The 15018-nt window shown below is 40.0% G+C and overlaps 1 protein-coding gene across 14 annotated transcripts in view; it reads right to left on the bottom strand.

The window, feature by feature from the left end:
* Positions 1 to 15018, bottom strand: part of LOC139761747 (chloride channel protein 2-like) — a 618856-nt gene that overhangs the window by 305477 nt on the left and 298361 nt on the right. For 10 of the 14 annotated variants that reach the window (XM_071686178.1, XM_071686168.1, XM_071686165.1 and 7 more), the window contains 2 exons: positions 5420 to 5521; positions 3435 to 3537 (listed from right to left, as the gene is read on the bottom strand). In XM_071686178.1, coding sequence (XP_071542279.1) covers positions 3435 to 3537; positions 5420 to 5521 — 205 coding nt within the window. Of the gene's footprint in view, positions 1 to 2304; positions 2408 to 2507; positions 2611 to 3434; positions 3538 to 5419; positions 5522 to 15018 lie in introns of all 14 variants that reach the window. The other 4 variants (XM_071686169.1, XM_071686166.1, XM_071686172.1 and 1 more) reach the window with 2 other exon arrangements.

Genomic DNA, 15018 nt, shown 5'->3' with positions numbered 1-15018 from the left:
TACTCAACAAACTTATACCTCTGTAATTTGAGCACTCACTCTTATCCCCTTTGCCTTTGTACAATGGCACTATGCACGCATTCCGCCAATCCTCAGGCACCTCACCGTGAGTCATACATACATTAAATAACCTTACCAACCAGTCAACAATACAGTCACCCCCTTTTTTAATAAATTCCACTGCAATACCATCCAAACCTGCTGCCTTGCCGGCTTTCATCTTCCGCAAAGCTTTTACTACCTCTTCTCTGTTTACCAAATCATTTTCCCTAACCCTCTCACTTTGCACACCACCTCGACCAAAACACCCTATATCTGCCACTCTATCATCAAACACATTCAACAAACCTTCAAAATACTCACTCCATCTCCTTCTCACATCACCACTACTTGTTATCACCTCCCCATTTGCGCCCTTCACTGAAGTTCCCATTTGCTCCCTTGTCTTACGCACTTTATTTACCTCCTTCCAGAACATCTTTTTATTCTCCCTAAACTTTAATAATACTCTCTCACCCCAACTCTCATTTGCCCTTTTTTTCACCTCTTGCACCTTTCTCTTCACCTCCTGTCTCTTTCTTTTATACGTCTCCCACTCAACTGCATTTTTTCCCTGCAAAAATCGTCCAAATGTCTCTCTCTTCTCTTTCACTAATACTCTCACTTCTTCATCCCACCACTCACTACCCTTTCTAATCAACCCACCTCCCACTCTTCTCATGCCACAAGCATCTTTTGCGCAATCCATCACTGATTCCCTAAATACATCCCATTCCTCCCCCACTCCCCTTACTTCCATTGTTCTCACCTTTTTTATATTTCTTATCACTTCATATATATGTATACATATTAAAAAGGCACTGTGACATCACATAACCCTGCCTCATACCCACATGTGTAATGAGACTTCTGTTCAACTCTCCATGCACTCTTACACATGCATTTGCTCTTCTGTATATGGCTTTCACACCATCCAACAGCTGTCTCCTTACCCTATATATCCTAAACACATCCCTTTACACATTTCATTTGACTCTGTCATACGCTTTCTCCAGATCCATAAAAGCTGCATACAGCTTCTTACCTTTTGCTATGCACTTTTCCACATAATTCTCAAAGCAAAAATCTGATCCACACATCCCTTACTTTTCCTAAAACCTCTTTGCGCCTCACTTGGTTACTTTCATCACTCTATCAAACAACAGTCTTGCACATACTTTTCCTGGTATTCTTATTCTCTTATAATCATCACATATATCCTCAGGACCTTTTCCTTATAGTAAAGGAAGAATAATAGCTTTCACCAAATCCACTTTTTGCACTTTCTCCTCCATACTTCAATATTTCAGTTGTAATCCTATCCAGGCATGGTGCCTTTCCTAACTTCAACCTCATTATTGCCCTTTTTGCCTTCCTTCCTGCTATAGGCTCCTGCACTTGTATCCTTTTCCTTCCTTCTTCCATACCCATACATGTAGTAAGGGCTGCCTCACCTTCTACCACATTCATCAGTTCTTACGAAAAGTCTTTTCATCTTTCTTTCACTGTATTTACTTGGAAGTTCTGTACAAAACATGAGCAATACAAAAAAGAAAACCATATGTAAAGGTAACTGCCAGATGCTGAAGTTTATCCTGTCTGTAAAACAGGCCTAATCAGAACAAAAATAATCATAGCTAGTTATCAGGTATTGGGCAGTCAAGAGCTGGGACTGCTGTGGTGTGTGTGGATGTCACTATCATCTTATGGGATTTTCAAATAATTTCTATCTGGAAGTTGAAAATTCTAGAGAATGTCTGCGGTAAGGCAGAGTCCATGTACTATCAGACATGACTGCTCATCAAAAGAGCCATCACTGGTAAAAAGTACATTCCCTTTCTCCCACTGCATTCACAGACAACCATTTAAATGAGGCTACTATCCATAAATGGTAGCTGTTAGTACATATATGAAATCTTGCACATGCAACATGCTAGCTGTGCAAATGATACTTTGTATATCTTAATCACTGCTAAAGGCCAAGTACACTGTGACTGTTAGGAGGGAGAGGACTGTCTACCACTGCTAACTCCTAAAATGTGATGATGGAAAAGCACAGTATACCATACTATTCTAAGTTACTTGTCACTTCATTTGAATAAAAATTTTGATTGAAATGATATTCAAGGTAGTAAAAATTATTCTAGCCCCATTCCATATCCTAATATGCAAATCTCAGACATATTTTTCATGGTTTCATTTAAAAACCACAAGAAATCTGTCTAAGCTGTTTGCAGTGGAAGGAAGTGTTCTCGCCTGGCTTACTTGGTGGTGAGTGGTGAGATGAGCAGCAATAAACTGGCCCAAACTATCCGGAAAGGTCAGTGACATGATGCCCACTGTTAACAGAAGAGGGAACAGCAGCCGGCTGGAGGCAGAGAGAGATGGGGCAAAGTGCCAAGTCAGGGCATGAAAGCTCTGAAGCAGGATGAGAAGAGCTTGTAAGAGAGTGTGTGATGAATACCTACCTGGTGATGAGTTGATAGATGGGAAGCTATGAACTGCCCCAGGAGAGGAGGAAACTGGATAGTGAGCACGAAGAGCGTCACCAAGACAGGATACGCGAATCGGCTGATAGATAAAAACACAGATGCCTGAATTCACCTCTCACGGGGTGCTTCAGGAGGAATGGCATGGAGGGAGATGAAGTAGACAGGGATGTAAATAGGGATTTGGAGAAGACAGTGGGTGAAACTGAGCAAAGCAGGGTAAGCAAAGTCAAAAGGGAAGGGAGCTGTATATTAAGTTTGGCTAGTATGACAAGACTGGGAGCAGCAGGAGGAGGGAGTGGGCAGATAAGTAAGCTGTGAATATGAAAAGAAAATGTGTAAAGTGAGGTAATGAAATGCATAAAGTATTCCTTTTTATCATAAAACCTGAGAATAGTATCCCTTATGCTTTGTAGAAAAGCCATATAGATAGCAACTATCATATCTTGACACATCTGAAGTAAACTACATGACACAAGGGATTTCCATTTTGAAAAAAATAATCCCTGTCAATCCATTTTGCAATACAGGATTAACTGTACAAGTGTTCAAAGGAGATAAAGCATAAAGTAATGCTTATGATATGTACAGGAGAGATTTCTGGAAAGCTCTAAATATCAATTGAAATTTGACTAACCTGAGATTTGGAAAAACCTGGGCATAATCATGTTATCGACTTCAAGAGCTGGTTGAGGAGATATGAACTTACCCGGAGTGCATAGCCATCTTCTTAAAAACATACCATTTAAGAATGGAGCTCCTGTACTTCACTGTATAAAACAGTGGTTACCAGTCTCATAATATTATGTAACTTTCCTAGTTACAAATGAACACTGATATCCTGGGGACATTTAGTATTCTTGCTCAAAGTCATACCTATCACATAATAATATAAGACTGACTCACTTGTTGGTGGTTGCTGAGGTCAGTTCCCCAGAACTGCCCAGAGCCGAGAGGGAAGGACAGGGACCCGTAAATTATGGTGACGAAGAGAGGATACAACAGGCGGCTGTCAAGGAATAAAAAAAAATGGGAAAGGGCCACATGAAGGGAAACCTCATGCAGGACACCAAAATTCAGCAGGATGAGCTCAGAGGAGTATCTACAAGAATATTTTCTATAATTGGCTTTGTATGCTATATCAAATTTGACATCTACTTGCTGCATCAAATGACAATTTTGAGCTTTATACATGAATGTCAAAACATCAGTCCATTTTTTTATGACAGAGATATTAATTAGAGTAAGAAAAACTGAACTCATCCACTCAAGTTACAGCTGAATGCCTGTACACATGATATAACAAAACAAGTGAGGCTGCCATAAAAAGCTAGTTATTAGTCTGTTGAGATGATAATACAATCCATCACACATAGGACATACTTATGCAACACTGAACAGCCTTTGGCATATGATTCCTTTGTAAGTGCGACAGGAGTGCAAGGAGGGGAGAGGGGAACATGGACAGAGGTGATGAAGGGGAGATCATTTAATTGAACATCACTCATGAAAAGGTGTGCAAAAAGTTTATGAAAAAATTCTAGCTCCTGGATTAGACAATATATATATAAAGGAAAATGCTGGTAGAATCTGATAACAGATGTAAAATATCTCTTACATTTATGAAACTTAAGTCTTAAAAATCATGAAAATCATGAGTATTCAGTATATTTGTATAAATATTTGAATATGAATATAATACCATAATAAATACACTGGAAACAAAAACAGTAATAACACTAAAAGTGAAATTTAACTACAGAGGCGTAATATTGTTAACTGCAGGTAACTAGCTTCAAGAAAGGCATTTTTGCAGCAGAAAAACATAATCTAAAGGGTATATCATGTGGAAAAATCCTTAGTATTCAGCTACACTCCACATGTGAGTGATGATATCAATATATGCTAACTTAATTTAGGATGATACATTATTAACTGCTTTCAATATGCTGTTTAATCAGCTACAATACCAGTTAACAGTTTACATATTATTGTTTTTGATGAAGAATAGCACTCCTAAGTTTTTGATTGTTATCATAAAATGAATAAGCCACATGATAAAAAGGTTCCACGATTCCTAAGTTTTCACAAAATCATTGGATGATAGAGACATGAAACATTTTGCAGCTTTCAGGGTGAAGCTTTGTTTGCGACTAAAATTAATTGTTTGGTGGTACTGCAATTTGCCATATTCTGAGCTTGTAGCATAGAAGAATACTGGTCATAATATCATGTATGATATTTCTACATCAACAGCAACTTGTCTTTGAGTTCAGTAATAAAATGAAATAACCTACTGTAGTGCTAAGCAGCAAAATAATTTGCTAAAAGACTATACCTTTTGGATGAATAGTCAGGGTAATTCTACTATTTTTTTCTGTCATTTACAAAATCAGCCATATCAAATATGCTATCAGTAATTGCCAAGTACTCAGCTGATTACATAAAAAAAAAAAGCTTCAATGGTATCAACCCCAGGAACATTAAGCTATATCTTAAGTCAATTAATTTGATGGTTTCTGAGAAACATGTCAACATGCAATAACAGACAACAGATGACAATGGATGAATAATAACATATGGAATGAACTGTGGCCATTGCTCAGTCAACTGAACTAACAAGTAGTCTTTGATGGCTATATACAGAACTGGCTTTTGGGAGTTCTGTATCTAAAAATGAGGAAAAAAAGGTTCCCATAACTTAACCATTTCAAATCAATCTGGCAGAGAATTTTTGAGAGGCTGAAAACTGATAGAATGACTGATGAATTTCAATGGATATGTGCAGGGTACTTGATACCAATGAAGCTAGCTGAGCTTTGAAAAAGCAAATGACATATGAAATTACATAATTATCTTAATAACAAGAAAAATGATCTGATACTAAATACCTCTTCTGAAGAAAAGTTTTCATCTTCTTGTTCCTCCGCATGAAAATGACGTACTGACGGTGCACCCACACAAAGAATGCACCCAAGAACCCACACATAACCCTGTCAAATATCAGGAGAGTTCAGCGAGGAGACAAAATACAAAGAGTTGGAGGGGGTTTTACAACTAGGATACAAGGTTAATTCAAGTACTGAAAAAATTATGTTTGCATGGATACTAAGGAGTACAGTAAGTAAAATGAGTGCATACTATATCAAAGGTCCTTTGAAATGGAATATGGAAGTGAAGCACCAGAAATACTTAGATTTTACATGGAGAAATAGGTGACTTGGATACCTGTACTAAAATCTATGGTATGATAGTTAACTAGCAAGAATAAAAAGAGCTTGGATACAGCACAAAACAATTCAAGAAATAGGCTCTAGATACAAATGTAGACTAGATAAAGTCCTAAAAAATCCATGTGAGTAGATTGGTAAAGATACTAAGAACTACATAAGTGCGCAAAAGGATATGAGGAACTGATATGTGTAGAATGGCGGAAATGTTGTGAAGTAAGATTAAAGGTATGTTTTGGACAATTATACAAGTGAACTAGGATAACAAGTGAATCATCAGCTGGTCAGAGGATAATAGGAATTAGGTTATGACGGTATGCCAAAGAATAAAGAATTAAAGCATGCAAGTGAACAAATGATGAGAAGAGGAACTGGTAGGTGATACTTGTCCAAAGAGGAGAACCTCTGATACAAGACTGGAACTATGAGAATATTAAGAACCAAGATACAAGTATGATTGAATGACCATGCTGAAACATGAAAGTCAACAAGTGAGGATAGTAGGAACAAAGACATGAATGCAGACTAATGAGCATCCTATAAGATATGAGATCATGGATTACTGAGGACAGTTATGAGGCCAAAGGTGAAAAAGAGACTGACACCACTAGCAACTATGAGTTTAAAACCTTTATTAATGGAATGAGAGAAATTCAAACATATTTTCAGACCAGCATGGTAAAAACTATTCAATATGTCATTCCTTATTTTAAAAGTATAAGGAAAAGAGTTTTCTATATGTGAGGCCCCGATTCCTGAACTTTCTTTGCACTCATACATAAGATTTGTTCAACTCCTGTACTCTGCATTATTTTAGCTTATTCTATTCATCCACAACTCTGATATCACAAAATTACTTCTTATCATTATTTCTAGCAAGTCCCATGCTTTGACCTCCACTGTCAACAATGTCAGTTAGGTTTAGAAATTTGAAGGTTTTGATCAACCCTCCCATTTTTCTCCCTTTTTCTTCTCTCTTCCATGGTAGGCAAACCTATAGCCCTTAATCTTTCTGCAATCCCTTGCAATTACTTTGGGTGCCATTTCTGTTTCCCTCCTCCAGTCATTCTCTATCTTTTCTTCTGTGTACCCATTTTCTTTTTTTACAATGACCAATTTGGCATGCCTTAATCAAGAACTTCTGTGGTGAAAAGAAAGAGAATCTGAGAGACAGAATGAAAATAAAAAAGACTGGGCTCTGCAGGCATTTGTAGCCATGACTCTTACCCTTTCATTGTGTATCATGAATATCAATCAATGCAAATGTTTCTCATAAGTTGAATTTTGCATACATCGTAGGCCAAGTTTGTTGGCCATAGATGGCAACCCAAACAAAGGAAGGTAATTGGAATTGCCCTGAAGGCCTCAATATCCCACTAGTGACAATAATGAGAGGTTGTGCATCTTTTCTAGGGAACTGCAATGTCTGTTTTGCCTTCATCCACTCTTAAAACCCACTGCAACACTCCTGAGACACCTGATTCACCATAACTTACGATTGCCCAATCTGAAAAGTATTTTTCTGAAGCACAAATGTGTAACTATTAATCCATAAGAAAACCTATGGTTTTGATAGCTTATCTGCACCTAATCATTGGTGTCAATAACAAAAACCTACGTATTATAAGTTTATGTAAACTTTGATATACATGATTGGCCATTCAAGATGATAATTTGTTTTTCTTAAATTAAAAATGATCTAGTCTTGATGTGGATGTGGACAGGAAGCTGTGCTTTCTGCACTACACATGACAGCTAGAGACTGAGTGTGAATAAATGTGGCCTTTCTCGTCTGTTTTTCTGGCACTACCTCGCTGAAGTAGGGTGTAGTGATGCTGTTTCCTGTGGGTGGGGTAGCACCGGAAGTGAATGAAGGCAAGCAAGAATGAATATGTACATGTGTATATACGTATATGTCTGTGAATGTGTGTACATATATATATATATATTGATTAATGTGTTAGATGATAGATTGGCAGATATAGGGTGTTTTGGTTGAGGTGGTGTGCGAAGTGAGAGGGGACAGGGAGAATGATTTGGTAAACAGAGAAGAGGTTGTGAAAGCTTTGCGGAAGATGAAAGCTGGCAAGGCAGTGGGTTTGGATGGTATTGCAGTGGAATTTATTAAAAAAGGGGGTGACTGTGTTGTTGACTGATTGGTGAGGATATTCAATGTATGTATGGCTCATGGTGAAGTGCCTGAGGATTGGTGGAATGCATGCATAATGCCATTGTACAAAGGCAAAGGGGATAAAGGTGAGTGCTCAAATTACAGAGGTATAAGTTTGTTGAGTATTCCTGGGACATTATATGGGAGGGTATTGATTGAGAGGGTGAAGGCATATACAGAGCATCAAACTGGGGAAGAGCAGTGTGGCTTCAGAAGTGGTAAAGGATGTGTGGATCAGGTGTTTGCTTTGAAGAATGTATGTGAGAAATACTTAGAAAAGCAAACGGATTTGTATGTAGCAGTTATGGATCTGGAGAAGGCATATGACAGAGTTGATAGAGATGCTCTGTGGAAGGTATTAAGAGTGGGAGGCAAGTTGTTAGAAGCAGTGAAAAGTTTTTATCGAGGATGTAAGGCATGTGTACGGGTAGGAAGAGAGGAAAGTGATTGGTTCTCAGTGAATGTTGGTTTTAGGCAGGGGTGCATGATGTCTCTATGGTTGTTTAATTTGTTTATGGATGGGGCTGTTAGGGAGGTGAATGCAAGAGTTTTGGAGAGAGGAGCAAGTATGCAGTCTGTTGGAGATAAGAGAGCTTGGGAAGTGAGTCAGTTGTTGTTCCCTGATGATACAGCGCTGGTGGCTGATTCAGGTGACGGGTGAGAAACTGCAGAAGCTGGTGACTGAGTTTGGTAAAGTGTGTGAAAGAAGAAAGCTGAAAGTAAATGTGAATAAGAGCAAGGTCATTAGGTACAGTAGTGTTGAGGGACAAATCAATTGGGAGGTAAGTTTGAGTGGAGAAAAAGGAAGAAGTGAAATGTTTTAGATATCTGGGAGTGGATTTGGCAGTACATGGAAGCGGAAGTGAGTCACAGGGTGGGGGAGGGGGCAAAAGTTCTGGGAGCATTGAAAAATGTTTGGAAGGCGAGAACATTATCTCGGAAAACAAAAATTGGGTGTTTGAAGGAATAGCAGTTCCAACAATGTAATATGGTTGCGAAGCCTGGGCTATAAATAGAGTTGTGTGGAAAAGGGTGGATGCGTTGGAAATGAGATGTTTGAGGACAATATGTGGTGTGAGGTTGTGTGATTGAGTAAGTAATGAAAGGGTAAGAGAGATGTGTGGTAATTAAAGAGTGTGGTTGAGAGAGCAGAAGAGGGTGTTTTGAAATGGTTTGGTCACATGGAGAGAATGAGTGAGGAAAGATTGACAAAGAGGATATATGTGTCAGAGGTGGAGGAAACGAGAAGTGGGAGACCAAATTGGAGGTGGAAAGATGGAGTGAAAAAGATTTTGAGTGATCGGGGCCTGAACATGCAGGAGGGTGAAATGTGTGCAAGGAATAGAGTTAATTGGACGAATGTGGTATACTGAGGTCGACATGCTGTCAATGGATTGAACCAGGGCATGTGAAGCATCTAGGGTAAACAATGGAAAGTTTTGTGGAGCCTGGATATGGAAAGGGAGCTGTGGTTCTGGTGCATCATACATGACAGCTAGAGACTGAGTGTGAACGAAAGTGGCCTTTGTTGTCTTTTCCTAGCGCTACCCCGCCACACATGAAATGACAACCCCCTCCCCCCACATGTGTGTGAGGTAGCGCTAAGAAAAGATAACAAAGGCCACATTCGTTCTAACTCAATCTCTAGCTGTCATGTATAATGCACCAAAACCACAGCTCCCTTTTAACATCCAAGCCCCACAGAACTTTCCATGGCTTACCCCAAACGCTCCACATGCCCTGGTTCAATCCATTGACAGCAAATCGACCCCAGTATACCATATCGTTTCACTTCACTCTATTCCTTGCACGCCTTTCACCCTCCAGCATGTTCAGGCCCCAATCACTCAAAATCTTTTTCACTCCATCTTTCCACCTGCAATTTGGTCTCCCACTTCTCCTCGTTCCCTCCACCTCTGACACACATATCCTCTTGGTCAATCTTTCCTCACTCATTCTCTCCAAGCGACTAAATCATTTCAAAACATCCTCTTCTGCTCTCTCAACCACACTCTTTTTATTTCCACACATCTCTCTAACCTTTTCATTACTTACTCGATCAAACCACCTCACACCACATATCGCCCTCAAACATCTCATTTCCAGTATATCTACCCTCCTCCGCACAACTCTAGCTATAGCCCACGCCTCACAACCATATAACATGGTTGGAACCACTATTCCTTCAAACATACCCATTTTTGCTTTCCAAGATAACATTATCAACTTTCACACATTTTTCGATGCTCCCAGAACTTTCACCTCCCACCCCACCCTAAGATTCATTTCCGCTTCCATGGTTCCATCCGCTGCCAGATCCACTCCCAGATATCTAAAACACTTCACTTCCTCCAGTTTTTCTCCATTCAAACTTACCTCCCAATTGACTTGTCCCTCAACCCTACAGCACCTAATATCCTTGCTCTTATTCACATTCACTCTCAGCTTTCTTCTTTTGCACACTTTACCAAACTCAGTCACCAGCTTCTGCAGTTTCTCACCCATCACCTGAATCAGCCACCAGCACTGTATCATCAGCAAACAACAACTGACTCCCTTCCTAAGCTCTCTCATCCACAACAGACTGCATACTTGCCCCTCTTTCCAAAACTCTTGCATTTACCTCCCTAACAACCCCATCCATAAACAAATTAAACAACCATGGAGACATCACTCACCCCTGCCACAAACCTACATTCACTGAGAACCAATCACTTTCCTCTCTTCCTACACGTACACATGCCTTACATCCTCGACAAACACTTTTCACTGCTTCTAACAACTTACCTCCCACACCATACATTCTTAATACCTTCCACAGAGCATCTCTATCAACTCTATCATATGCCTTCTCCAGATCCATAAATGCTACATACAAATCCATTTGCCTTTCTAAGTATTTCTCACATACATTCTTCAAAGCCAACACCTGATCTACACATCCTCTACTACTTCTGAAACCACACTGCTCTTCCCCAATCTGATGCTCTGTACATGCCGTCACCCTCTCAATCAATACCCTCCCATATAATTTCCCAGGAATTCTCAATAAACTTATACCTCTGTAATTTGAGCAATAACTTTTATCCCCTTTGCCTTTGTGCAATGGCACTATGCAAGCATTCCGCCAATCCTCAGGCACCTCGCCATGAGTCATACATACATTAAATAACCTTACCAACCAGTCAACAATACAGTCACCCTCTTTTTTACCAGGAATTTACCAGGAATACTCAACAAACTTATACCTCTGTAATTTGAGCACTCACTCTTATCCCCTTTGCATTTGTACAATGGCACTATGCACGCATTCTGCCAATCCTCAGGCACCTCACCATGAGTCATATATACATTAAATAACCTTACCAACCAGTCAATAATACAGTCACCCCCTTTTTTTAATAAATTCCACTGCAATACCATCCAAACCCGCTGCCTTGCCAGCTTTCATCTTCCGCAGAGCTTTTACTACTACTTCTCTGTTTACTAAATCATTTTCCCTAACTCTCTCACTTTGCACACCACCTCAACCAAAACACGCTATATCTGTCACTCAGTCATCAAACACATTCAACAAACCCTCAAAATACTCACTCCACCTCCTCACATCACCACTACTTGTTATCACCTCCCATTAGCCCCCTTCACTGAAGTTCCCATTTGTTCCCTTGTCTTACACACTTTATTTACCTCCTTCCAAAACATCTTTTATTCTCCCTAAAATTTAATGATACTCTCTCACCCCAACTCTAATTTGCCCTGTTTTTCACCTCTTGCACCTTTCTCTTGGCCTCCTGCTTCTTTCTTTTATACATCTCCCACTCATTTGCACAATTTCCCTGTAAAAATTGTCCAAATGCCTCTCTCTTCTCTTTCACTAATAATTTTACTTCATCCCACCACTCACTACCCTTTCTAATCTGCCCACCTCCCACAATTCTCATGCCACAAGCATCTTTTGCACAAGCCATCACTGCTTCCCTAAATACATCCTATTCCTCCCCCACTCCCCTTACGTCCTTTGTTCTCACCTTTTTCCATTTTGTACTCAGTCTCTCCTGGTACTTCCTCACACAAGTCTCCTTCCCAAGCTCAGTAACTCTCACCACTCTCTTCATCCCAACATCCTCTCTTCTTTTCTGAAAACCTCTATGCCTCCACAAGATAATGATCAGACATCCCTCTAGTTGCACCTCTCAGCACATTAACATCCAAAAGTCTCTCTTTCGGGTGCCTATCAATTAACACGTAATCCAATAATGCTCTCTGGCCATCTCTCCTACTTACATACGTACAACGTATGCATATCTCTCTTTTTAAACCAGGTATTCCCAATCACCAGTCCTTTTTCAGCACATAAATCTACATGCTCTTCACCATTTCCATTTACAACAATGAACACCCCATGTACACCAATTATTCCCTCAACTGCCACATTACTCACTTTTGTATTCAAATCACCCATCATTATAACCCGGTCTTGTGCATCAAAACTACTAACACACTCACTCAGCTGCTCCCAAAACACTTGCCTCTCATGATCTTCTTCTCATGCCCAGGTGCATATGCACCAATAATCACCCATTTCTCCCCATCCACTTTCAGTTTTACCCATATCAATCTAGAGTTTACTTTCTTACACTCTATCACAGACTCCCACCACTCCTGTTTCAGGAGTAGTGCTACTCCTTCCCTTGCTCTTGTTCTCTCACCAACCCCTGACTTTACTCCCCAAACATTCTCAAACCACTCTTCCCCTTTACCCTTGAGCTTCGTTTCACTCAGAGCCAAAACATCCGGGTTCCTTTCCTCAAACATACTACCTATCTCTCCTTTTTTCTCATTTTGGTTACATCCACACATATTTAGACACCCTAATCTGAGCCTTCGAGTAGGATGAGCACTCCCCGCGTGACTCCTTGTTTCCCCGTTTAGAAAGTTAAAATACAAGGAGGGGAGGGTTTCTAGCCCCGGTCCCGTCCCCTTTAGTCACCTTCTACGACACATGAGGAATGCACGGGAAGTATTCTTTCTCCCCTATCCAAAGAGATAAACATCTTTTTATTCTTCCTAAAATCTAATGATACTCTCTCACCCCAACTCTCGTTTGCCATTTTTCACCTCTTGCACCTTTCTCTTGACCTCCTGTCTCTTTTTTTTTATACATCTCCCACTCATTTGCACTATTTCCCTACAAAATATTGTCCAATTGCCTCTCTCTTCTCTTTCATTAATAATCTTACTTCTTCATCCCACCACTCACTACCCTTTCTAATCTATCCACCTTCCACGCTTCTCATATCACAAGCATCTTTTGCGCAAGCCATCACTGCTTCCCCAAATACATCCTATTCCTCCTCCACTACCCTTATGTCCTTTGCTCTCACCTTTTTCCATTCTGCACTCAGTCTCTCTTGGTACTTCCTCACACAAGTCTCCTTCACAAGCTCACTTACTCTCACCACTCTCTTTACCCCAATATTCTCTCCTCTTTTCTGAAAACCTCTATAAATCTTCACCTTCACAAGATAATGATCAGACATCCCTCCAGTTCCACCTCTCAGCACATTAACATAGAGAAGTCTCTCTTTCACATGCCTATCAATCTGCACATAATCCAATAACGCACTCTTGCCATCTATCCTACTTACATATGTATGCTTATGTATATCTCTCTTTTTAAACCAGGTTTTCCCAATCACCAGTCCTTTTTCAGCACACAAATCTACAAGCTCTTCACCATTTCCATTTACAACACTGAACACCCCATGTACACCAATTATTCCCTCAACTGCCACATTACCCATGTTTGCATTGAAATCACCCATCACTATAACCCGGTCTCATGCATCAAAACTACTAACACACTCACTCAGCTGCTCCCAAAACACTTCGGTCTCATGATTTTTCTTCTCATGGCCAGGTGCATAGGCACCAATAATCACCCATCTCTCTCCCTCCACTTTCAATTTTACCCATATCAATCTAGAGTTTACTTTCTTACACTGTATCACATACTCTAACCACTCCTGTTTCGAGAGTATTGCTACTCCTTCCCTTGCTCTTGTCCTCTCACCAACCCCTGACTTTACTCCCCAAACATTCCCAAACCACTCTTCCCCTTTACCCTTGAGCTTCATTTCACTCAGAGCCAAAACATCCAGGTTCCTTTCCTCAAACATACTACCTATCTCTCCTTTTTTCTCATCTTGGTTACATCCACACACACTTACACACCTCAATCTGAGCCTTCAGGGAGGATGAGCACTACCTGCGTGACTCCTTCTTGTTTCCCCTTTTAGAAAGTTAAAATACAAGGAGGGAAGGGTTTCTAGCTCCCTGCTTCCCTCCCCTTTAGTCGCCTTCTACAACACATGAGGAATGCGTGAGAAGTATTCTTTCTCCCTTATCCCCTATATATATATATATATATATATATATATATATATATATATATATATATATATATATATATTTATATATAATATATAAATATATATATATATATGTTTTGGGAGCAACCGAATGAGTGTGTTAGTGGTTTTCATACACGAGACCGGGTTATAGTGATGGGTGATTTGAATGCAAAGGTGAGTAATGTGGCAGTTGAGGGAATAATTGGTATACATGGGGTGTTCAGTGTTGTAAATGGAAATGGTGAAGAGCTTGTAGATTTATGTGCTGAAAAAGGACTGGTGATTGGGAATACCTGGTTTAAAAAGCGAGATATACATAAGTATACGTATGTAAGTAGGAGAGATGGCCAGAGAGCGTTATCGGATTATGTGTTAATTGACAGGCGCGCGAAAGAGAGACTTTTGGATGTTAATGTGCTGGGAGGTGCAACTGAAGGGATGTCTGATCATTATCTTGTGGAGGTTAAGGTGAAGATTTGTATGGGTTTTCAGAAAAGAAGAGTGAATGTTGGAGTGAAGAGGGTGGTGAGAGTAAGTGAGCTTGGGAAGGAGACTTGTGTGAGGAAGTACCAGGAGAGACTGAGTACAGAAAGGAACAAGGTGGGAACAATGGAAGTAAGGGGAGTGGGGGAGGAATGGGATGTATTTAGGGAATCAGTGATGGATTGCGCAAA

Source organism: Panulirus ornatus, chromosome 41 (assembly GCF_036320965.1).
Source record: "Panulirus ornatus isolate Po-2019 chromosome 41, ASM3632096v1, whole genome shotgun sequence".
Lineage (NCBI taxonomy): Eukaryota > Metazoa > Arthropoda > Malacostraca > Decapoda > Palinuridae > Panulirus > Panulirus ornatus.
The sequence above is the reverse complement of the archived record's forward strand: the minus strand, read 5'-3'. Positions and strand labels throughout refer to the sequence as shown.